Raw genomic sequence first — 14,683 nt, forward strand, 5'->3', positions numbered from 1 at the left:
TTGTTTTCAACTGCATTTCTCAAATGACCAGTGATGTTGAACATTTTTTCATATATTTATTTGCTGCTTTTACTTCTTTGTCTGAGAAATGTCTGTTCATTTCAGATGCCCATTTTTGAATTGGGTCTTTGACTTTGGGGGTCTGATTTTTTTCAGTTCTTTATTTATTCTAGATAGTAGTCCTTTGTCTAAGGTATGGCTGCTAAAATTTTTTCCCCACATTGTAGGTTGTCTTTTAGCTCTGTTGGTGGTTTCTCTTGCAGTGCAGAAGCTTTTTAATAAGATGAGATCCCAATTGTTGATTCTTTGTGCTAGTTCCCATACTACTGAGGTTTTGTTCATACAGTCTTTTCCTATACCAATGTCTTCAAGAGTTCTACCTAACTTATCTTCCAGCAAGTTTAGTGTTTCTATCTTAAAATTTATATCTTTAATTCACTTCTATCTTAATTTAGTGCAGGTGATAGGTATGGGTCTAGTTTTAATCTTTGGCAGGTTGAAATCCAGTTTTTCCAACACCATTTATTGAAGAGGCTATCTTTCCTCCAATGAGGGTGGTTGGCTCAAATGAGGGTAGTTTGTCAAAGATGAGGTGGCTGAGTATGTCTGAAGTTGTTTCTGCATCTTCTAATCTATTCCATTGATTCTTGGGTCTGTTTCTTTGCCAGTACCATGCTGTTTTTATCACAGTAGCTTTGTAGTATAGTTTCAAGTTGGGGATTGTGATACCCCCAGTCATGTCTCTGTTGCCTAGAATTGCTTTTGCCATTCTACATCTCTTCTGGTTCCAAATGAATTTTTGTATTGTTTTCTCTAGTTCTGTGAAGTATATTGTTGGAATTTCTATTGGCATTGCATTAAATTTATATAGTAGTTTTGGAAGTATGGCCATTTTCACTATACTGGTTCTTCCTACCCAGGAGCAAGGGATGTCTTTCCATTTTCTGATATCCTCTTCAATCTCTTTTCAGAGTGCTACAGTTTTCAGAGTAGAGGTCTTTGATTTCTTTCTTTAGGTTGATTCCTAAGTATTTCATTTTTTTGTGATGCTATTGTGAAGGGAGTTGTTTCTCCAGTTCCTCTTTCAGTGAGTCTGTTGTTCATGTACAGGAAAGCTATTGACTTTTATGTGTTGACCTTGTATCCAACTACTCTACTGAATTTGGTTATTAAGCCTAGTAGACTTTTGGTGGAGTTCTTGGGATCTTCAATATAGAGTATCATGTCATCTGCAAATAATGACAGTTTAACTTCTTCCTTTCCTGCCTTTATTCCTTTTATTTCTTTCTTTTGTCCAATTGCTGTAGCTAGTGTTTCCAGAACTATATTGTACAGAAGTGGTGAGAGTGGGCATCCTTGTCTTGTTCCTGATTTTATGAAAATTTTCAGCCTTTGATCATTTAGTATGATGTTAGCTGTTGGTTTTTCATAGATAGCCTTAATCAGGTTGAGATAAAGACCTTCTATTCCAGTTTTCTGTAGTGTTTGTATCATGAATGGGTGTTGGATTTTGTCAAATGCCTTTTCTGCATCTGTTGAGATGATCATATATTTTTTGTCCTTGACTCTGTTGATACAGTGTATTACATTTATTGATTTATAAATGTTGAACCATTCTTGCATCCCTGGGAGAAGTCCACCTTGGTCAGGGTGTATGATCTTCTTGATGACCCTCTGTATTCTGTTTGCCAGTGTCTTGTTGAGGATTTTTGCATCTGTGTTCATTAGGGAGATTGGTCTGTAGTCCTCTTTTTGGGTTGGGTCTTTCCCTGGTTTTGGAATCAAAGTAACACTTGCTTCCAGGAATGAATTCAGAAGCCTTGCTTCCCTTTCAATTTCCTTGATGAGTTTAAAGAGTAATGGTGATAGTTCTTCTTTAAGTGTCTTGTAGAATTCAGCAGTGAAGCCATCAGGACCTGGGGTATTCTTTGTTGGTAAATTTCTTATTACATTTTCAATTTCACTCATTGTAATTGGGGTGTTTAGAATTTCTATATCTTCATCATTTAACTTTGGTAATTCATTTGTATCTAGGAATCTGTCCATTTCTTCTGTGTTTTCCATTTTATTAGAATACAGGTTCTCAAAGTAGGTATTGATGAGTCTCTGGATTTTTGCTGGGTCTGCTGTGACTTCACCTGTTTTTCTTCTTAAATGCATGAATTTGAGCCTTTTCTTTCCTTTTTTTGGGATAAGTTTGTCTAAAGGTTTGTTGATTTTATTTATTCTTTCAAAAAACAAACTCTTTAATTCATTAATTTTCTGTATCATTCTCTTAGTCTCTATTGCATTGATTTCTGCTCTGATCTTTATAATTTCCTTTCTTGTATGAGCTTTGGGTTTTTTATGTTCTTCTTTTTCTAGGATCTTGAGGTTCTGCATTAGGTTATTTATCTGAGTTCTCTCTGTTTTCACTGCTATGAATTTCCACATAGAGCTGCTTTCATTGTGTCCCATAGATTCCTGTATTTTGTACTGGCATTATCATTTACCTGTAGAAACTGTCTAATTTCTTCTTTAATTTCCTCTGTGACCCATTGGTTGCTCAGGAGGGTGTTATTCAATTTCCATGTGTCTGTGGGAGTTTTGCAATTACTTATGTTATTGACCTCCAATTTTATTGCACTATGATCTGATAATATACAGGGGGTAACTTCAAATTTTTTACATTTACTTAGACATGTCCTATGAGCTAGCATGTGATCAATTTTGGAGAATGACTGTGTGCAGCTGAAATGAATGAGTATTCTGTTTCTGTGGAGTGGAACACTGTAAACATCTATTAAGTCCATTTGTTCAATAGCTTGGTTTAGTTCTAAAATTTCATTGTTAATGTTTTGTCTAGATTACCTGTCTATTTGTGATAGTGGGGTATTGAAGTCCCCCATCTCTGTAGCTATCTGGGAGATTATTTCTGTTTTGAATTTTCCTAGAGCCTCATTCATCTGTTTTGTTACTTCCTGTGCTATTAGTTCAAGGCATCCAAGTGGTTGATTATTGGACTTTTCCATCTTGTTTCCCCCAGAATTTGCCTTTGGTGGGGTGGAAGTCTGAGTTTGTGCCTTACTTAAATGTCTTCTCATTTTTATTTTTGGTACTGTCCTGGTTTAGTTCCTGGGTTGATACTTTGAAGTTGTTTATTGTAAGTATCTTTGTTGATGTATTTAGCACACTTATGGAATGATTGCTTCTCAGAGGTGTCTTCCAGATATAGCTGGTCTTTAGGTTTTGAGTCTCTAATGGCTCTGAGGCTATCTCATTTTCCTTATACCAGGAAGGACAACTGATTAGATCAATCACAACACCTTAGCCCAAGTGATACAATTAGCAACACAATAGCATCATTTACCTCTTAGAAAATGATAATTTGTGGTAGTTATCTGTCTATCACCTTTAACTGTGTGAATTAGATCAAAATCAAGGACCAACCCAACATATGTTTATAGTGAACAAACTCTTCAATATAGTAACTTTACCCTTAAGAATGGGGCATTAGAAGGAGTTGGGGAGGGAGGGATAGGTAGGTAGAAGGATAGGGAAAGGTTAGCAGGGAGGCCTCAGGACACAGGTGAGAGAAGGAAAGAGAAGAAAAGAAAAATAATGAAGAAATATGCATTAGGGCCAGAACAGGAACAAAAAGGGAGATGAAGAACAATTTGGGACAGCAAGAGAGTGAGGCAGACAGAGAGAGAAAGAAAAGAGAAAAGAAAGAGAAAAAAGAAAAATAAAAATTTTAAAAGAGTAGAAAAAGAAGAAAAAAATTAAAAATAAGAGCAAAAAAATAGTGGTTATTTTGAAAATAACAAATAAAAGATAAAAATGAAGGGCCTCCTTCAGGGTATGTCTCTGCTGTCACAGTAGACAACGTGGGCAGCAGTGTGCAGTTATATTTCAATGAGTCTCAGTAAGCCAGTCACAGACTCATGAGATTCAGGCAGACTTCTGGCTGCAAGTCCCATATTTAGCTCCCTGTCCTCCTGTAAGGTTGAACTGTGCAAGGTTCTCCTGCAGGTTCCAGCTGCCTTTCCCCTGAAGATAGTCCAGGTTCAGATGGGAGGTGATGATCCCTCCAAATTACCAAGCACAGTGCTCTGGTGTGCCTTTATTGCAGAGATTCTCTTCACTTTTCCAGTGGGCTTCAGTTTTCATCAGGGAGCCTGAGAGAGGCCCCCTCTCTGTTGTTCACTTCTGCAGCTCAGGACAATGGCCTTTGTGTCACCCTGTGCCTCTGTAGTGGGGAACCAGGTAGTTGCACGCCAAGAGGCCAGAAGCGGGGGTTGGGGGGAGGGTGATTCTGGTGAGGTAGGTGTGTGTGTGTGTGTGTGTGTGTGTGTGTGTGTGTGTCTGTTGCAGATGCCTGTGCAGCTCTGCAGGTGGCTGGTGGGCATGCCCTGGGGTCCTCACTGGCTCCTGGTCTCAAGTAGGCGTGGCCTGCGGGACAGAGCTGGGCTCAGTCAGCCAGGAGTGCTCTGCCCACAGGGCTCCGCAGCGGCTGGTATGCATACCCAGGGGGTCCTCTGAAGCTGTTTTCTTTTAGGGCTCGAAGGACTTCACTATAACCTTTTCTGTCTTTAAAGACTGTGTTGAGAAATCTGCTGTAATTCTAATAGGTTTACTTTAATACATGATTTATCACTTTTCTCTACCAACTTTTAAGATTCTGTTTTTGTTTTGTCCTTCTGTGATTCTGCCTATATGTGTCCTGGAGTAGTTTTTTTCTGACTGTCACTCTTTGGAATTCTATAGCTTCATTTGTCTGTATGACAAATTTGTTTCCCATATTTGAAGATGTTCTGTTATTATTTCTGTAAATATGCTTTTTATGCCATTTGTGTCATCTTCTGATTTTTCGCCAATTTCAATTAATGTTAGATTAGTCCTCTTTTTGTCATCTAACAACTTTTGGGTTCATTTTTTAATGTTTTCTTGTTGTTTCTAAGATATTTCTCATTAATTGGTTACTGACACCAGCCTTGTCTTCTAGTTGTTACTCACTGGGCTTACGTTGACCACTTTTGATGCCCAGTCTTTTGATAGAATTTTAAATCTGAATTCCTATTTTGTACTTTTTTTGTTTACTCTAATCCTTTACTGTGCTGGTCATTCATGTTTTGTATTATTTTGTTTAGTTCAGCTAGGTTTTTATTAATGTCTTCTGTAGACTTGCTGATCATTTCATTTATTAGGCCCATTATCTCTTTAGTTATATCTTCTTTGAGCTTGCCAAGTGCCTTATTGATCTGTTTTGTTATCGCCTTGGTAAACATTTTGAATAATTTGGCTGTGTGGCTTTTGATTTACTCCCCTTCAATGATCCACGGATCAGCTTTTGGGGAGTTGAGAGTTTTTGGAGGCATTTTGTAGCTTTGTCTGCTCATGTTTGTATGTTTTTGTTTGTTTGTTTTTGGTACTGAGGCTTGTGGGTTGGTTACAGTGGAAAGCTTTGGCACTAGCATGGAGAGATGGAGAATCTATAAGTATTATCTTCTCTAGATAATGTCGGCTTTTCAGTGATGTCCTTTGAATGGGACTAACTATTGGCTTTTGCCTCTGTTTCAGGAACTAGACACTTCCATTTATTTGGGAGAGAGGTCTGCAGTGTATTTGGCCCAGTCTAGTTCTTTGTCCATTCAACCCAGATTGAGAATGGGCTGCAGTATTGTTAATGACACAAAAGCAACCCAGATGCTGGCATCCAGGAAAAAAACAATTAATAGGGCTGGGGATTTAGCTCAGTGGTTCTGCCATCTGCTTCACCAGCACAAGGTCCTGAGTTCAATCCCTGGTACCAAAAAATAAATAAATAAAATTAATAACAAAAACTGTATCACCTTGGCTATGCTGATAGAATCAGCAATAATAGTGTCAAAAACAAACTATATATTGACATACTCTACAAATTAATAATGCAACACCCTTGACTATAGAAAAGAGATAAATAATTGTAGTATAAACACTAAGTCAAAAACCAAATATTGACTTACAATATATATCTACTAAGTTGAAAAACTTTACTTCCACTAACAATAGAACAGTATTCAATAATAGAATAGAGTTAGCTAAATATCTAAAGAGTCAGAACCTTCATAGTTATACTAGCAAAAGTAGAAGGGTGGGAAACTAGAGAATGAAAAAAATAAAATTTGAAAAATCAATTAATAGAAGATGAAAAGAAGGAGAGAAAAGTGACATTGGGGATCCTTTTGAGGAGTAAAAGGAAATTAATAGTATTCAAAAAAAGTCACAGAAAAGAGCAGAGAAGAAAAAAACCACAGCAAGATATAGAAAATTTTAAAAGGTAAGAAAAAAAGTAGAAAATAGGAGAAAAACCCCCCACCCAAACCTGATGATCAAAGAGAGAAATAATAAGAAATTTAAAAAAGATTGAGTAAAAAATTCTTCTGTGTTTTTGAATGAGTGGTGTCTTTCCAGGATCTGTTGTCTTAGAATCCATCAAACCAGAATTTTCTCCATCTAGCTTCAGGGCCTATTGGTTTGTGAGGTGCCCTCCTTGCACCAGAGGGCCCTCTGTCCATTCACTCCAGACTGTGGTAACAATCCAAGCCAAGGTGTATCCTTGCTCTCATTGGTATATAAGAAAAGCAATCAGCTCTCTGTTCTCTTCTGGGTGTAGGCCATGGGGAAAGGGTTCAAGCAGACCTTTGGACTTAATGTCGACACTTTCTAATGTCTGGGCCTGGTTTCTCACTACAGAGGGCTGGGACTGTGTTCTTCCTGCCCTGAGATTGAAATTCTCAGGAGGTCTATGTCTAACCTGCACCTAACCTATGCCTAACCTGCACCCAACCTGCAGTCTCCCATGGTTGTCTCTCACCCAGTCATTTTGGAAGGGTAACACTAAAATCCAGGAAGCTGAGGCATTCCAGTCTATCCTGGATGTCCATGTCTGTACTTTTTCCCTGGGTCTTCTGGCCCTCCAGGCCTACCATTTTTTCCCTTAGCCCTACCCTCATTCAGGATCAGATAAGTTGGTTAGTCCATATCTCTGCTGCCTGTACCAAAGGGAAGCAAATTTTTGAGCCAGCTTGGAATTGGTGGATGGCTGTGGCTAGGCAGTGGCTTGTTGTGTAGTCTTCTCTTCTGTCCCTGAGTGTTGGCCTTGCCCACAATCAGGTCAATCAATTGATTAGCACCTCTGCCGTCCTGTTCAAAGAGAAACAAAATGCAGAGCTGGCTAAGAATTAACAAGTGGCCACTGCCACGGCATGCAATCCACAGGTGCAAAGTTGGTTGGGGGCCAGTGGGATGGCTCCATCTGGTTCCTAGGGGGTACACATCCATCCAGTCTGATCCACAGGGTTCTCATTAAAATTCCTGACCTACAAAGAGAGACAGTGTTCCTCAAGGATGCTGTAGTTCCTGGGTGAGGCGGCCTTAAATGATAAGTCTAGTCTAATATCTCGGTCTCCCTAAGCCTTTGGTAACTGTGGTGATTGGCTTTGGGATCTACCAAGAGGGTTGATGGAGCACACTTCTCCATGTGTCTGGATAGGTAATGGTTATGTGGCCTTGGGGTCCATATGGATAGGCCTTGGGGCCTATGTTTGATCCATTTTTCCTTCCTTTTTGGCACTATTGCCCACCACTCTGCTTCCCAGCCAACATTAAATGAATAACTGCTTCACCACTCCATGTTATTGATGTTTCTGCCTTAGAGCCAGCCCACTGTGGACTGAATCCTCTGAACTATGAGCCAAATTAAAACTTTCCTCCTTTCAGTTGTGGCTGTTGGGTATTTTCTCACCAATGAAAAAGCTGACTAATTAGTTACTTTCCTCAATAGTATATCTGAGCATTTCAGCTTTACTTAGTTTAGCCTGTCTTTTGGTCTGTGTTTCAGCCAGCCAACCAAATAGTGAAAGTCCTTTCTAATCACTTGAGCTATAACATTAAATCTCCAATCTCTGTTTAGTGGTGGATAACAACAAATTCCACCTGAGACAACTCTATATTCCTTCCGCCATTAATCCACACTCTTACTATCAATTTCCACATGTATCTGTGGTTTTCTGTCTTAAAATCAAAAAAATCTTTTGGGGAATAGCTGTACATTTCATACGTCATTCTTCATACCTCACCCTTTATGTCCTACTGTGACTTAAATCTCCTTGTAGTTGTACAAGCAAAAAGTGGGTGGTAAGTGTTGTTCTTGAGGAGAATCAGCAATATCTTGAAAGGCAAAACCTATATCTTTTTACCCTGATTATTCACTATAGATTACATCAGTAGTTTTCTCGATTGGGTTTTGACTTACATTTTCCTTGTATATTCCTTTTCTCAAGGTTAGTGATGATCCCATAGTCTAGGTACAAAAACACTGCAAAGTAATTGTGTATCATTTTAAAAAATACATGTTTGACATTAGCTTTTCTCTTCAGTCACCACATTTATGTATTTTTTGATAAGAATTTTCCCATTTGTAATGTTGGCCTTTTTTCTTTTAATCTCTCATCTGTTCATGGTCCTAAATGGATATTGATTTCTTTCTTTTCTGGATTCTCATGATTCTTATTTTCAGTACTATGTATTATGGCATTTAATCAAAGAAAGAGAAAAAAAGAATGTCATGTCCCCAGTATCTAATCCACTACAGTATTTGATGGATAGGATAAAAGATTGGGTCTCTTCTTCTTCAGCAACCTCTTTAGCTTTCAAAGAAGAAAAACAATTTGACCTCTTTTAAATAATAACATACTAGAATTAGGTTTAGATATAGCTTCATTCAACTTTAGTTTATCTTTTCAACTTTCCTGTTGTTCTCAGTGTTCATTTTTAAGTCAATTTTTACATGGATGTTGAAAACCAGGTAAAAGTCAGAAATAGTTTATATTTCGTCTCATTCAGTATTTTATATGTTGTCTATTCCTACCTGGACAAATTGATTATACTAAATGTTTTATTAATTATTTTATTGAGTACTAAATTAGTGAGTGTATTGTTTTGAACATATGTTACAATGTTCAGAAGACAGAATTTGCCTAGCAATTCTAAATTTTTAAAAAATTCTTATCAAAAGTGAAGGAAGGTTTAATGCACATGATCATAATTTACTGTCTAGTATGAATAAAATGCACTATACTAAAACAAAATAATTAGAGTTGTCATTTATCTAATAATTGCTTTCAAAGAATTAGATCAGTTTTTAATGGCAGTGGAATTATTTCATCCTGCCATAGCCTTAGTGATGTTAATACTAATGATTTTCATATTTTCCTTGTATAGTTCGAAATGTGATCTTGTTAACAAGAATTCTTTATCAGGGATAAAGGTGCCCAATACTAAATTGACAGGATAGCTGTTAGTTTTCTGTTTTTCATCTCACTAACAAATGACTCCAATAGAAATGATTGATTACTGTCAATGTCATGGAAAACTAAGTGATATTCCTTCTTTGAATATGTGATCAAATTTATTTTAGTATCCTTTATAAACCAACACTTAATAAACAAATAGAATACTCACATACAAATAGATTTAAGTGATTTAATTTAAACATGTACATATTAGATCATATTAAAGTCATTTTGAAATTAAAAGAGTACATGCATTTGTATTTAATCTTTTTCTTTCTATTCTGCAGAGAAATGATGAAGAAGCAGTTGTGGATAGGGGTGGAACTCGTTCTATTCTCAAAACACATTTTGAGAAAGAAGATTTAGAAGGTAAGATGTTTTTCTTGGTACAGCTGTTGGTGTTCTTTCCAAAAGTATTTCAAAGAGAAATGTGAAGTTATATCATAGAGATTTGCACAAGCTAATATCAAAGTAATGGTGGTGAATTTTGAGGGGTAAATATAATTTTTCTGGTACAGGCTGGAATGCCAACAGGTACACTGGCATCGGTGAGACACTTTATTTCATGCAACAGGCATTTACTGATCCCCCAGTATAAGAAGTATAAGAGGTGAATATAGTACAAGAGGAGATTCTATCAGAATAGGCTCTCATTGGAATTGAGGTAAGAACAATTGCTATTCTAGTTTTCCTCTGTATAAGAGAGTTGGAGATGCTATTTATGTGTGTTCTCTTCAATAGGAGTCAAAGCAGATAATTCAGTGGGGGAGATAGTATGATCTACAGGTTAACTGCACAGGCTCTGACACCAGATTGCACTGGGTTCAAATACCAGTACTGGTCCCTAGTTGCTGATCTGTTAACTTCACTGCAGTTAAATTTTCTTGACTGTTAAAATATATATAACGATGGATAGTTCCTAAAGTTTTTATATAAAGTAAATGGAAATATTGGGAATAGTATCTGGAATAAGAGTTACACAACTATTGATACCATAGTTTAATGTATATGAGTCATTAGCTGATGTTTATTTTTAATAAAAAATAATTACTAGTAAGATTTAAGATATACAACCTTTTCATCATTTGATTGAAAAGTGAAGCCAAGGTTGTCTTACATACAGGTAAGCAGAGAGAGTTCCTAATAATCCACTGAACTGAGAAGTAAAGTGTTTTTCATTTAAGCATTGTAATGTAGCCATTAAATTAGAATTAGAGTCATTGTACCTGGTCTTTAATTATAATAATTATATAATCAGAAAGTTAATATAATATTAACAACAACTTTAAATAGCTATATTTACTCTGTGCCTGACATTTGCTTGGTGCACAAAAAATACTCAGATCCAAGAAAGTTATTGGGTGGACCTAGAGATTTGCTATGCCATCTACAGTCATTACATAAAAAGGGAGAAAAAACTTGAAAAGTCAAGGCTAGTAATGGATAAAATAAAAATGACTTCTCTTTTGGTTTGAAATGCCATTATTTTTTTCAATAGCATATTTATTTGCCTTTCTATAATGTTATGCCAAGACAAGACATTCTTCTATTTCCTAAACACGTAAAAAAACCAAAAACCTAACAAAATAAGAAGTTAGCTTTGAAATATACTCAATATCAGCTAAAAGCCATTTGCATTTAAGTACTGTGATGGATAATCTGTGCATAGGTTATCCATAGTAGATAATTAACATTTAATAATTTATAAATAATTACAGTGCAGTAACGAATGATCCTTTGCGTTGGAAAAGATATAAAATAAGATTTACTAAGGTAGTTTTAATTAGCACAACTATATGTATTACATACATTTCCCTTTGCTTGGTACAGTTAGGGAATGCCGGTGACAGTGCAGTATAATGTTTTAAACGCTGCTCCACTGTCAAAGTTTCTGAGGGGGTGGAGCACTCTGCCAAGGCTAAGATCATGGGGAGAGGGATCTGAATCCCTTATTTACATATCCAACCCTCACAGCAGGCCTTCCGGAAGGTTCCCTGGTTTCAGCCCTAGCCCCCCACTGACACAGACTTGCAGATGCTATAAAAGCAGCACACCCCAGCCACTTCTGGAGTTTAGTATAGGAGGGCTCCCTCCTGTGTACTGACCCCCTGTACGGCAACACAGGCCATGCTAAAATATATTGGTGGACCTGTAAAATAAAAAAAAGAGAGATTTTTAATTGGGAGAACACAAATGGATAAACCAGATTTTGTTTTGTACACTAATGTCTATAGTGGGTATTTTAACCTCAGATGCTAATAACCGTGGCTAAGTCACTGACACTTAAAATTAGCCATTAAAAAGGTGACATTATATTTTAGAATTTTGAAAAAATGGAAAAAATTTATTTATATTGACTTTCTAATATATTTTAGTTCCCTATAAATATAGTATATGAGGATGTTATGAAAGGTCCTACTGTGATGCACATAGAGGTGTACTAACTTACTAGTAGTTTGGATCAATTACCTAGAATTAAAAAATAATGTATGAGTGAGGTAAAGTATATCATGATTTAGTGATAATCAACTATCAGTATAGTGTCAAATGAGTAAATAGGAAAACTCGCGTGTGAAAATAGTAGCACTGCTGAGGGTCATAGTGACAAAGTTTGCTCCTTTTGTGTAATTAAAGGAAAATAACAAAACTCAACTTTTAAAGGACATTTTTAGTAATGTAGGTAAAGTAAAGTGAATATTTTAAATGAAATAGAGTAGGGGATTACTATTGTAGACAAACACTTTTATAAATATAAACTTTTCTTTTTATTAAGATGCTAAATTTGAAATTTTTTGTTTCTTAGGATTTATGTGTGTATTCTTAGCTAATAGAATTACTGGTATAATTTAACATCTTGAGTACAGCTTGTAGAAATGCCAGGTGATTAAAAATACCTACAAAATCTCAGGTGCAATGTATTTAGCAGAAAATTATCACCTGCTCAATAATAACAGCTTGGTGCAATAGATCAGTTAATTTATTCACACACATTATATATCCCGATAAATAGTATGCCAAATGTATAATTTTTCTCCTTTGAAATATTTTTTTGTTTCACATATCTCTTGTACTACTTTTATCTCCTCTCTTCCTATTATGTAGAATCAAAAGTATACAATTTTATTAAATTTTGTTCATCAGGCATCAGTAAATTCTTTGAATCTGTTTCAGTGTCACATTCCTTATTTTCCTTTTCACTCCCACTGCTGTTGCTCCATTTCTCTCTATGTGTCTATCTCATAATCCAGTCTCCTTAACATTCCCAAAGTGTTCTTTTTAAGCCTACTTCTGATTCCTGTGGTAAAACATAGTGGAAGATATGAATCCCTATAGTTAGACAACTTCAGGGTTTTAAATAAAGCAAAAATCATTGAGGTTAACCAACTTTTATTTCTGGTCTGTCCTGTCAGTGTGGAATTAGTGCTATCTAAAGTATAATACTACAAAAGGAGAAATGCTTTAATACTCTTACAATTCTTTCTTCTACTTACCCTCTAGTACATATTTATAGTGTAGCCAGATATTAAGCTCAGGATGACCAGTTAAATTTGAATTTTACATAAACAATGGATAATATTTTAAAATGAAGAATAGAAATAGATATTTCCTATGCACCATTTTTATTTATTGCTTTTTATTTGCTAAATCTGCAGACCCCAGTAGTGGATGTTAGGATGATGCACCAATATCCCCCTCTAAGAAAGGAGGCAGCTATTTCTTCAGTTGACAGTAGTGTTGTTTGCTGATGGCTCCCACCTAAATTCCTTTCCAGGCATTACTTTTAGCTGAAAGGAGCTGTGTGTAGCATACTGAAGCAGCTTCCCCTGTGGCATACTGATATTGATGCACGATCAATAAAGTAATACAAAACCTTGGAACCCTTGCCTCATGTTGGGACAACTCTGGAGGTCTTTCTTAGCTCCAGAGTTCCCTGTGGATTATATTGAGGCCTTTAGTGCAGCTGTACCATAATTTAATCTCTCCCTTTTCTATATCATAGTTCCTATCTTCTGCCCGCATAAGGCTACATTAATGACACATTCATAAAAAATAGTATATCCTGTTAACTAATTATATGATAAAAAAAAGAAAAAATTCAACAGTAATTGTGATATGAAATATTTTCAGCCATTTTGACTGAACTAATAAATTTCAAATCAAGGCAATACTGTCAAACAACTGTATGGTTTTGGTATAATTTAATTTTTGGATTGGTGAAATACATAATGTATAGTGTATCATCTTGACCATTTTTGAGTGTAAAGTTCAGTAGTGGATAATATTTCTATGAACATAGGTATGTAAATATCTCTGTGAAATCTTGCTTTCAGTTCTTTTGAATGTAAACCCCAAAATGGAATTATTAGATCATGTGGTAATTCTATTTTTATTATTTGAGAAACTGCCACACTGGTTTCATTAGCAGTCACATTATTTTACATTCTCTCTAGTGATGTATAAAAGTTCCAATTTCTTCACATCCTTGCCAACATTTGTTATTTTCTGGTATTTTTACAGTAGTTTTCTCATTGGATATAAGGTGATAGATCATAGTGATTTTGATTTGAATTTCCATGAAGTTAGTAATGTCTCTTTTTACGTGCTTGTTGTCTATTTGCATGTCAGTGTTGGAGAAATATCTGCTCAAGTTCTTTGTATATTTTTATAGGCAAAAGACTTGAATAGACATTTGACACTATTAAAAAATTGAAAACAAAAAAATTGAAAACAAACATTAATATGATTGTTTTATTGTTGTTAAATATTATTTCTTTATATATTCTAGATACTAACCTCTTATCAGATATATGATTTACAGATATTTTCTTTCATTCTGTAGGTTGCCATTTCACTCTGCTCATTTTGTCCTTTGATACACAGAAGTTTTTAATGTAGTTTATGTATTTCATTCCTCTTTTCTGTGCTCTTGGTATTAAACCTAGGATGTATAAGAAAATCAATGTTGTAATGCTCTTCTTTATGTTTCCTTCTAAGAGTTACTTAGTTTAGGAATTTATATTTAGGTTTTTTATCCATTTTGACTTCATTTTTGTATATAGTAAAAGATGCTTGCATTCTTACCTGTCATAACCCTTTATTTCCTGTCATTACACCTGTTACATCTGCATTTCTAACCATAGGTTAGTTTTTCCTCAAATTATTGATATATAGAGACCCACTTAGAGTAAAGTAATCTTATTTCTCATATTTTTATCAAGTGTTTATAACATAATCTCTGCTATTTTCTAAATAATGAGCACATAGAAGAGCCAGTAAAATCTTGAATATTATTACTGACTTTCTGTTAAAAACTTTTATATTATTCCATAACAAATCCCTGCTTTTTCACTCCTCTATTTGCTACTGTT

The 14,683-nt window shown here is 35.5% G+C and overlaps 1 protein-coding gene across 20 annotated transcripts in view; it reads left to right on the forward strand.

Annotated features, from left to right (window-relative positions):
- Positions 1-14,683, forward strand: part of Slc4a10 (solute carrier family 4 member 10) — a 308,057-nt gene that overhangs the window by 132,063 nt on the left and 161,311 nt on the right. For all 20 annotated transcript variants that reach the window (XM_087199463.1, XM_087199486.1, XM_087199461.1 and 17 more), the window contains one exon: positions 9,602-9,683. In XM_087199463.1, the coding sequence (XP_087055589.1) occupies positions 9,602-9,683 (82 nt within the window). The remainder of the gene's footprint in view (positions 1-9,601; positions 9,684-14,683) is intronic.

This window comes from Heterocephalus glaber, unplaced genomic scaffold (genome assembly GCF_053883595.1).
Source record: "Heterocephalus glaber isolate CG9 unplaced genomic scaffold, H.glaber_assembly_v1.0 deba00000347, whole genome shotgun sequence".
In the NCBI taxonomy this organism is placed as follows: Eukaryota; Metazoa; Chordata; class Mammalia; order Rodentia; family Bathyergidae; genus Heterocephalus; species Heterocephalus glaber.